At 33.5% G+C, this 11,896-nt stretch overlaps 1 protein-coding gene across 1 annotated transcript; it reads right to left on the reverse strand.

Moving 5' to 3' along the window:
* Positions 1-372: 372 nt before the first annotated feature.
* On the reverse strand, positions 373-10,386 carry LOC110911200 (annexin-like protein RJ4). The gene is made up of 6 exons (XM_022155800.2): positions 10,314-10,386; positions 2,505-2,650; positions 1,571-1,789; positions 1,106-1,318; positions 916-1,005; positions 373-782 (listed from the first exon to the last, which is right to left on the reverse strand). The coding sequence occupies exons 1-6, from the start codon at positions 10,384-10,386 to the stop codon at positions 579-581; spliced, it is 945 nt and encodes a 314-aa protein (XP_022011492.2). The 3' UTR covers positions 373-578.
* Between the last annotated feature and the right edge of the window lie 1,510 nt (positions 10,387-11,896).

Raw genomic sequence — 11,896 nt, forward strand, 5'->3', positions numbered from 1 at the left:
CATATTGAAATCGATATGCATTTTGTTCGTGATAAAGTACGTGTGGGTCATATCCGAGTTCTTCATGTACCCTCATTTCTTCAGTACGTAGATATTTTCACGAAGGGGTTATCAAGACAGCTGTTTCAATCGTTTCGTTCCAGCTTGAGCGTCTGTCCTCTGCCTGCTCAAACTGCAGGGGTGTCTTAGCCAACCGATATTTTAGTATTAGATTACGATTATAAATTAGTCATGTATATTGGTTAATTTAGTCATGTATATTGGTTCCTATAATTCGGTTGTACTATTCCCTATTTAAAGGGTTATGATAATCAATACTTATCATTCAGATTTTACACCATAAACATCTTTTAAGTATGTGACCCTTTAGTATCATACATAATTGGTAATGTTGTCATAAGTTGTTCTCGGGCTTACAAGTTCAACAAGTACATTACACAATCACTTGCTTCGTTTACAAACAATAACAGAAACTTGCAATAAATCAATCACAAACACACGAGCACGACATTGGCATATTCCAGTGTTAAAACAAATAACATATATGGAAATTAAACTCTAGACACCAATATAGTAAGCTAGCCTTCCTTCCCAAGCAAAGTGAGAAGAAATCTCTTGTAATGCCCTGATGTTTCCTTGGCAACAGCCTGATCAAGTGGCACACTGTTTCTTTTGTAATATTGTTCCATGATCACCTTCAAATCTTTCTCTGCTCTAGTGACGATTACTCGTGTTAAAGCATCTTCGTTCGTCCCACCCTTTTTTATTGCATTACGAACCACCTACATTTCAAGATGGTAAATGCATACCAATGGGATAGTTCACATTTGTTATAAAAAAAATTACGTAATCCTATTTGACACAATAATTATTTATCTGTTCGAATTGTTTTGGATCAATGAAAACGAAGATTACCTTTTCAAAGTACTTAGTAGGGTCACTAATGCATCTAATCGTCGTACGAAGAGTTTCAGTGTACGCGTTGCCTGAATCATCCTTCAAGTGCTGTCATGATATTTGAAAGTATAAATTTGAAGATAATATGCTTTTTTTTTTAATAAAAAGACTTAGAATACCATATTTGATTAGTGATATTTCTATGTACCTTGGTGATGTTACAACCATGTTCATCTTTGTAACTATTCAAAGTAGCCATGAGTTGTGGCTTGCTTCGAGTAGTGACTATACGAATGATATCTTCGTGGTTATACAACTTTTCTTCGATGGCTTTTCTAAGAACGTTGCACTCCGACTTTCCCAGTTTCAAGTCTACCTCATTACCTTGATACCTATGTATGCTCACCAACCCAACAAGAAGCTGTAGGATTACATAATTTCATTAGAAAGTTAAACGTAATCAATTAAAAGTTATATATTATGTTCCATCTCAATTTTTTTTTCCATTTTTAGCGTAACAGTATAAAGGTGACAATTTCGACCCATTAGTTCAAAAACTAATAGATTTTGGTTAGTTTTTTCTTTAACGGGTCACATGAGTCGAACAAAAGAGCCGTCAAGTTTGTCACCTTCTAATTAATAAAAATGTAACCAACAAAGTAGAAGAACTTGCATTTCGGAGATCAGAAGAGGTATGGGAAGCAATATCTTCTTCCAATGAACGCTTATAGCGGCATTGGTAGGCGCACTTGACGGCATAGAGCTCTTCGGGTGATAGGGTGCATGATAGTTCAATGATCACTCTATAGTCACAGCTTTCTTTACGTAGGGCTACATTTGCTAGCACTGCATTCCGATCTGCTGGATCCAAATTCCATCTGTAAACTGCTCTCTACATGAACCATCAAAAGTACTTTACTTTGTATACGACACACACATATATATATACACACATACGCGCGCGCAAATATATATACACACATAAAAATATCTACGCGTGGCATCATGTGAAAGCTAAATATTGAACATAGTCACATGGATCGCGGTTCTCTACAATACGCTGAACAAAAACCGGTACACGGTTCGTGCATTTTTGGTACGAGGGGTAGGTTCATTCAGAACGCCAATTCAGTACATGGTATGGCGTACCATATAGTTTGGTACGTCGTATCATATCCAAAACCGTTTATAATGGATTTTATTAAATAAAATCCAATTTAAAATAACACTTTTTATAATAGATATGTCGTTACTTTTTATAATAGATATTTATACATACCCATGTGTGAATTGGCTCCGTTAAAAAACAGCGGAAAAGAAGAGTATGTAACAACTTAATCGAAGAGTTAGATTTTAATTCGCGTTCCAAAAGTCTAATTACTGGTCCAATTAGCCGTTTCGTTTCCAGTACACGTATTGGAGTGTTCCTGAACATCGAATTAATCAATCGGAAACGTGTTTTATATGATTTGGAACGAATTTAGAGACAATCGGGTACGGCCAATTTTTCCGATCTGGATCATGAACCCGTAGCGTTCGGGTCGATTCTGTTCCCGATGAACAATGTACAAAGAGATATACATAAGGAAAAACCCAAGATTAATTACCTCAAAGTCACCAGAAAGTTCATGTTCAAGACGCTTCACAAGATCTTCATGAAAAAGTTCTTGATAAGCGTCCCTTATCAATTTCCTTTGAGTTGCATTTCTATGCCCCAAAACTGATATTACGGTCTTTTCATCAGTCCCCCATCCTTAAACAAAGGAAAACAATATTAAATTACATAATTAAATTAATTTGAATTTTATGAAAATGTGTTTATCATTAACTTCTAGCTACATTCAGTCGCCTGGATGGGTTTCATTTGAAAACTTGAAGTTTTAGGGAAGCTTATCAAAATGGGTTTGGCAAAGTTCGGTATCAGATGAAAGCATGACAAGTTAAAAAGTTTAAAATTGTTTAAGACATCTTTTTTTAAGTTGGGTCAAGTTGAAGATATCTTCGATATTTTATGCTCAAAAAGATTAGTTTTATTTAGTGACTAATTTACTCCTAAAATATTCGTGTGTGTATATATATATATATATATAGAAAAAGTATATCATACAATATGGCTTAACGTACATTGCGTACGCAATGATAAAATCGCACGTTATGTAACCAAAAAATGAAAATCGCATGTGTTAAAGAATCATGAAATCGCATCGCCATAAGGAAAAAACAGGAATCGTATGTTCAAAAAATTGCCTAAAGTCGCATGTACAAGGTTGTTTGAAATCGCATGTTTTTATTTTTACAAATCGCATGTTGAAGAATTGAATCGCATGTTGAAAATACAATTGCGTATGCAATGTACCATGTCCCTATATATATGTATATATCTTGCAGTATTTAAACCTTTCACCTCATGGATACAGAGATAGAAGAGAAACATCTTATCATCATATCCCTTGGCAATAATGTTGGATCAGTTCTGTTTGGACATAATGGAAAACATGAAAACATACCTGATTGCATCAGCACAAGCCAGCAGAGAATCCAGATGGAGATGTAGCAACAGTGTTTGACATAGTTGTCAGTTTGGTCTGGTTCCTCCTTAGGGTGCAATCTAATGATGGTGGTATGAGAAACCGATAAAGGGTAATCGGCTGTAGAGAGGAGGTCGATTGATGTTATGTGAATTAGTTAGGTTATGTGTCTAACCCTAGAACCTCAACATAAGTCTCCTTATATATGCACCCAGGAGGAAACCCTAATTAGTTAATAATGGTAATAAGGCCCATCAACAATTACCAACTAATTATTTAATGGATTGTTATATATTTTGATCCATATAATGTAAATGATTATAATGGCCATATATAAATAAATATATTATTTATTTATTCTTACATTCTCCCACTTGGCCGAGTAATCATTTACTATGAGTGTTAGATAAGCCTGATCAGGAGTTAACACTCATTTTAGCCTTAAACAAGTACTATAGCAGAGAAATACAGTCGTTGAATCATTATGCGACTCAGGACCCCCATTAATCATACTATAGCCTTAATTTAAAACCTAATCGTTATGATCAAAATACGCATAAGCTCTTTGTTTGATTTGTAACTTTATTTGTCTATATGCCATTATGTCGACTTGACATATTCTTAGAGACATACAAAATCAAACTGGTGAGGAAAATTAACTAATACTTAGTCATTCATAGTACGATATGCAATTGCGCACGACCATTAATTAATACCCGTCTATGAGCTCTCTTAATAAGACTTATGGGTAATAGCCCTTCAGTTATAGGATCCTTAAGCATATCATGAATGTATTCGATACAAAACTTAGTTTCCTCAATTCGTTCATAAACGAATAATTAATTGCGTATCGAAATTTAATGCAGCACCTTTTGAACTGTTACTGTTCAAGGAGTTATGGTAGCTGACTTTATCACACTAAGTCTTCAAAACATTATATGGAGTTAATAAACTTATGAGTCCACTGATAAATTTCTAACAACATTTAGTGACTATATTATGTCGTTATAACTTAGGTTGTTGATATCAGTGTATTATGACTCCTCCATGAGATAGGTTTTGTCTGCTGACATAAAGATATACCCGAAATTACATTTTTTCATCTTTGAATATCACAAATTTAGAGTAATAAACCGGTTTTAATTCTCACTTCTTCTTTAAAGTATAGTCTCTCGTTTCTTTTAAAGATATTGTAATACTCCATTAGATGCTTCACATTAATTTAGACATATCTAGTGTGTTGCAATGTGAGTAATATCTAAACGAGTATAGACTTGAACTTACATAAGGCTTCCAATTAATGAAGCGTAAGGAAATAATTTCATTTGTCCTATTATCCTCTAAAGGAGAGCAGTATTTTGTTACATATGTAAGGACCCATTTAATGTTAAACTTCTGGGACGAAACTAATGTCCCATTGGGTCTATCTCGGTACGTTATGATACTATTACATAAGAGACATCTCTAAGATCTATTATATCAAAGTTTGTGTTAACAATGCTTTGACTTATGTAACATATACTTGTCAAAAGAATATCATCTATATAGACAAGTTTATCTTAGTTGCTCCCACTCATTTTGAGGTAGGTTCATTAATCCACTTGATTCTTGATGAAAATAATTACGTTAGCTTTTCATCACATTATGATGTTTGCATTAACCCATACATGGATATTATTGGCTTACAAATAAAGTATTCTTTAACCTTCAGTTTGAAACTTTAGGTTGTTATCTAATGAACATGTAAATGTGTCAGCCATTTGTTAGGGAAAATTGTTTTTAATGTTCATCTAATGTAGCTTTAAACCGTTATAAGCTACTAGAACAGTGATGATCCTCAAAGAAATCCTTGATAATTTATCTCTTCCTAAGTATAACCTTTGACAATCAATCATGCTTCTTAGTGTCTTAACGCTTATATATCAGGATTTGGTTTAGTTATGAATACTCTTAGGTAACTCAATCATATCCCAAACGTTATACGAACACATAAAATCAGTTTTACTAGAAAACTGTTTTATTCCATTTAGAAGATTGATTGACACTAATGGCTTAATTTGAAGAGATTGGATCAGTAAACTTTTCCATAATCCATTTCAACTTTAGTTAGGGAGGTTATGTAATCATCAAAGTTAGTAGGCTTTTAAACCTAGATGACCTCCTGAGTTGATTATTGGGTTTTAAAAGTTTCAGCTTTATGGATTAGCTCTTGGTTAGGTTGCTATCTTTTTCATTCTAAGTTTTGTAAGAGTTGGTGCAGTATGGTGTACAAGAGGTGTAATCGGAGTTAAATTCGGAGTGAAATTTAATGACACTCTTCCCCCCGCTTCTTGTATTCCTTACAAATCATGATAAGGACTTTGACTGCTCCCACTAACCTTAGAAAACTTTAGGAACTCAGCATGCTTAGGGTCAATATTTAACGACCAACAAATTCTAATAGAGAAACAAGTTAATGACGTTAGTCGTTGTGATTTCTCTTGTTGAGGATTATGTTAGTTTAGGTAAGAAATCTAAGTGTGCCCACAATTAAGCAACAATGAAACTTTTGTAAGAGTAGCATTAGATTTTAATGAGACAAGTTTTGATAGAACAGTGTCGTGATGGAGCGGTGTCTTATACAAGAGGTGTAAATTTAGGTAATGTAAAATTTTTCACTCCCCCACCTCTTGCAATTGTTGCAAGTTATTATTAAGACACTTAATGCTCCCACTGATCTTTAATATCTCTAGAATGCTACAAGAGAAGTTTCAATGAGCTATGTGACGTGGGAACCTATCACATATACGTTAGACTTTATTTGACTTCTTTAATGTCCAGATATCATAAGAAACTTTAGGGACATTTTTAATAGAAATCTTATTAAGTATATATATGAATAGATTTCTTCTAAGACCGTGAGCCATATGCGACAAAATTTAGATACAAGTTGATAGTCTGTTAAATGATAAATGAATTATGTCTTAATATTCCATTTGGAATAAGTTCCACGAATGTCAATGAATGACTTATGATGGACCCATGCTTATTCCTTAAGCCAAGTCATATTTTAGGGCTTTAACGTCATGATTTAAAATCACTTAGAATGAGATTAAATGAAAAAATCATCCTCATTAACCATGTCATGATTTCTCATGAATTTTGGTTATAATGGATGAAATTTATAAGTCTCATTTTCCTTTTGTCAAATTCTCATTTGCATGATGACAAAAGTTGTGAAAAAGTAAGGTATCATCTAGTTTCATCTTAGTAATGTTTCTATCCAGATATTTAGAACAAATAAGAGGAGAGTTTAAGATAAGTGTGACTTTATGTTGACTATGCAAACCTCACAATCCTCATAACATAGCCTAAGTAATGATACTGTATTCTGATTAATCTTCAGAATATGTAAGGTATCGAATAGCGTTATTAGAAGACTGCTTATTATGGTTCTTATAGTCTTAACATTTAATTTTGTCACTAACTCTCACGTTAGTTATTTGTTGACTTCTGGTAAGGAAACGCTTAAAACTAGAGTCAACTAATCATGTGTTAATTGGAATATTAAAATTATCAGACTTAAATATCATTATTAAGTGACTATCTAATTAATTTATCCAACTGTTCTTTAGAATAATGGATAGTCTCGTTGCTTATGTCTAGTCTAATGGCATAATTATGCAATGAGATTTTCCCTTGAAGAACCTTAAAGTTGGAATTAGCACTTGTAATTTGTCTATGGACCTTAGAACAATCCTCTCTTAAGGTTTTAGTGGTTGTAAGGTGAATAACATCTTATTTTCCAGTTTCAAACATTTATTTCTTTGTACATATGTTGCTTATCAACACACTCGTTATACTTTGGTATTTTTGAGTGTTATAGTTGATTTATAAGGCATCAAATTGTACAAATGAAAATCTTAGTATGTAATGTACTGGATAATGTACTTATTTCCATGCGTAAGCCCTTAGTTTTATGGGTCATGGTATTGTACATTGTTATGTATTCACATATACCACTTAGCTTTATAATTTATAATTTGAAATGAAGGCATGCATCTTAGGAGCTCTTGTGATTATTCCACAATTATAGATTAGTCTTAGAAAAGACTTAATCTGGAATAACTTTAGTGATAGCAGTTATGTTAGAGAGTTCTTGATTATCATAAGAGACATCATGTTCGATTTATCCTAATCATCATGCTCTACTTTTCTTCTGTAGTGCCTTATCAGAAGAGAGCAATACGATTATCGTGTCTTAAGAGATAATCAAGAATTTAATTTAAGAGCTAATTCTTATAGAGACTTTAAGCAAAACATATTAGATTTAGGAATTAGAGTGGATGAGATATAGATTTATTCAAGAAAATTATAGTGAGTAAAAAATTATGGGTACTAAGAATAAGGCAGACGAAATGATCATAAAAATTAATTAAGGATCATTAATATAAGGATCATTGTGTGAAGAGGTTGTGATATGTCTATTACTAACATCAAAATAATAGACTTATTTAAAATTCTACTTAAACGAAGACAAATCAGCTTTGGCCAAAAGTGTAATCATTTAAGCATGTGTGCAAAGTAATCGTGACAAATCAGCTTTGGCCAGAAATGAGACAATCACTTTAGTTATGCACTTGTCAAGCATGCTAAATATAAATGAATTAAATCAGCTTTGGCCAGAATTAAGACATTTCACTTTTGTAATGCATACTCAACATAGCTTTTATAATACTTGAACAATAAATAGATGCATCAAATCAGCTTTGGCCAGAAGTGATACATCAGAAGCTCATTCAAGTTAAGCCATTTTGGTTTTGTAAAACATTATTTGATCCTTATTAATTAACTAAGTATTTACAAAAACCAATTATTTAGTAGCAAACCACCTATTAGCGCTGGGGTTGCAGAGGGGCAGCGTGCCCCCGCACGGGGTTCGGGGCGGAGCCCCGAGCCAAATCTTAGTTCACATTAAACAGCCTAAAATAATGAAGTTTCGAGTCAGATCTCGACTTAGTTATGAGGTCTCGAGTGAGATCTCGAGTCAAGTCTCGACTCAGCTTATAACATTATGAGGTCTCGACTCATTAATGGCCTCGAGTCGCAACCTCAGTGTCTCGAGTCGTAATCATGGTCTCGACTGCTGTGAATTATGAGATCTCGACTCCTTATGAGGTCTCGAGTCGCAACCATGGTCTCGAGTTGTGACCTTTATGGTCTCGAGTCGCAACCTTATGGTCTCGAGTTGTACAGATTTAAGCCCCTAGTCGAAACCTTGGTGGTATCGAGTCGAGACCTTGTGGTCTCGAGTCGAAATCGTTGTCTCGAGTTATGAAGATTTGAGAACACTTATGATTTCGAGTAGAGACCTTATGGTCTCGAGTCGAGATCTTGGTCTCGGCTCGTTAAAGGGATCTCGAAACTTCCTGTTAATCAGCTGATTGTGTGATAAGTTTGAAATTCGAATTTTAAGGGATTTGGTATATTTTATTTCCTATTTTAAAAAGATATTTTATATTTATCCAATAATTTCGAAAATTATATCTAATAACATTAACAGATTTTTCGAAATCTTAAGGGATAAAAATTAATCAAATACAGGAAAAACACCTTCTAATCCTTAATTCATTCCAAAATAAGGGAATTTATTCGAATTTCACTAAGAACATGAAGAACCCTAATAAATAAAATAATAATTCTGGAACCCGAAACCTGAATTTTTAAGAGTTTTATACAGATTTCGGACAGTTAAGATTTACGATTATGATTCCGAGTCATTAAAACATTCTTTTTCCGCGAAACAGTGGACTCGGGTTATGTGACTCGAAACCGGCTATGAATTTAATTAGGCTTTCAAAATTCCGTTTTCCAGATTTCAATCCCAGAATTAATGGATACGAAAACAGAACTGACTAATCAACATATGCTCTGATACCACATGTTGGATCAGTTCTGTTTGGACATAATGGAAAACATGAAAACATACCTGATTGCATCAGCACAAGCCAGCAGAGAATCCAGATGGAGATGTAGCAACAGTGTTTGACATAGTTGTCAGTTTGGTCTGGTTCCTCCTTAGGGTGCAATCTAATGATGGTGGTATGAGAAACCGATAAAGGGTAATCGGCTGTAGAGAGGAGGTCGATTGATGTTATGTGAATTAGTTAGGTTATGTGTCTAACCCTAGAACCTCAACATAAGTCTCCTTATATATGCACCCAGGAGGAAACCCTAATTAGTTAATAATGGTAATAAGGCCCATCAACAATTACCAACTAATTATTTAATGGATTGTTATATATTTTGATCCATATAATGTAAATGATTATAATGGCCATATATAAATAAATATATTATTTATTTATTCTTACAAATAAAGATTAAATATTTATATAATTATGCAAAGGAGAAAAAGCATAAAATGTAACACACTTTATCGAAAAAAAATATATAAGTTCTTTTTACGTGTTAAGGTAATTGAACTTTGTAAGATGCCAAGAAGTTTGTATTAGTTTGTATTCAAATAGTGTTAAGATAAAATACAAATATGTTAAACGTGAGAGGCATACAAATAAGTAGTGTAGTTATGCTAGTAGAGTAACCGCTATACATTTTGCATTAGAGTAATTATTATTGCACAGCTTCATTTGTTGTAGTCTAATTATTGTAGTTCAAAGTATCGGATGATAATAATTACTCTAGTTATTTACGTATCTCTCGCCCCTACATGTATGTATGTATGTATGTATGTATGTATGTATGTATGTATGTATGTATGTATGTATGTATGTATGTATGTATGTATGTATGTATGTATGTATGTATGTATGTATGTATGTATGTATGTATGTATGTATGTATGTATGTATGTATGTATGTAGAGAGAGAGAGAGAGAGAGGGGGAACCATGGCAAGCCTTTTTTAGAAGCTCTGCATCGGCAGAAGGAGAAGCATCTTCATATGCAACGAGGGTGGCCATCTTTTTTTTTTGTTTTTGTATATGGGTATGGATGGATCAAGGTTGAATTTATAGGGAACGGAAACTAGTTAAATTGAAACTAACGCCCATTTGCTTTGGTTTCTTCACTTGCTTTGTTTCTAATTAAATTCTTGTGTTCGTAATTTGCTATCGGTATATTGTTTATTAGTTTAAAGGACCAATGTGTTGAACTTTTTGTGTATTTTAAATTAAGTTTTATCATAAGATATCATATCTTACTGTGTTTTTAAATTGATGTACGATGAAATAAATCCCTATTTTTAATGTTTAGTTACTAATGGTATATATGAGTTGGTGTATAAATTAAGCAATAAATGTTAGTATAAAGGTTAAAAACTGGAATCATATAAGGATGAGGTGTTATTCTTTATAGACTAATTTATAAGATTGATGGTTTGTTTCAAACTTCATTGATTTGTATGGTTACTTCGTCTCTTAATCTGGCTAGGCCTAGCCAGAGGGTGTGCAGGTGGTCCAAATGTACATGGCCTAAAAATTTTGGGGTCTAAACAAATTCCTGTTTAAAAGTAAAAATGCATTTTGCGTCCCTGTGGTTTGATGACAGGATCAACATGTCACCCTCATACTTAATTTTCGTTGTCTGAGTACTCATAGTTGCAAAATGTAAAAACCTACAACCCTGATGTCTACGAAATATTAGGTTTCATCTAAAAATGTTGTGAAAAGACGAAACTACCTTCTTAGTCTTATAATTTGCGTCTTTTTGCTTTCATTATTATTCCAAATGTTCAACAAACTAAAAAATTTCTTTTTCCCTCCAAAATCCATACCCATCTTAACGTTAACAAACCCATTCCCTCCAAACCCAAAATGAATCGGCTAACCATTCCCAACATGAATTGGCAACCTTTACATGCATGAAACTAAACGATTTGAACCAATTTTGACACGGTTGAATCATACTAACCATGAAACCAACATGCATGAAACCATTTTTCATCCGTTTGAACCATCTTAACCATTAAACCAACATGCCTGAAACCAGTTTTGACCCGTTTGAAATGAAACCAAACCATTTGAACCATACTCAGGTACTCTCACATGCATACCAACCATGAACCAAACAAACGATGCATGAAACCTAACCATTTCAAACAAACAAACCAAGCCAATTTAACCCATTTGAACGAAATAAACAAAACCTGCAAACAAACCTAATCATACTTGGCTACTCATTTGAACCAAACAAACCATTCAGCCTAAAAAAACCATTTTGACCCATTTGACCCAAACAAACCACACCAGTTGTATTACACAAACAAACCAAACCATTTACAAAATAACCTAGATAATTATCATTTGGCATCAAAAGTAGTGGGATCAGATGTTAGTTTGACAAAAGCATATAAAAGCATCTACCTATAATTACATAATTAGGCACCCACACCACCCTATTGGATCCTATCTTTCCTTCCACGTTGAAAGCGGAAATCAAAGGTCAAGTTCAGGGCCGTCCTCAAAAATCCAA

This window comes from Helianthus annuus, chromosome 15, assembly GCF_002127325.2.
Source record: "Helianthus annuus cultivar XRQ/B chromosome 15, HanXRQr2.0-SUNRISE, whole genome shotgun sequence".
NCBI classification, from domain to species: domain Eukaryota; kingdom Viridiplantae; phylum Streptophyta; class Magnoliopsida; order Asterales; family Asteraceae; genus Helianthus; species Helianthus annuus.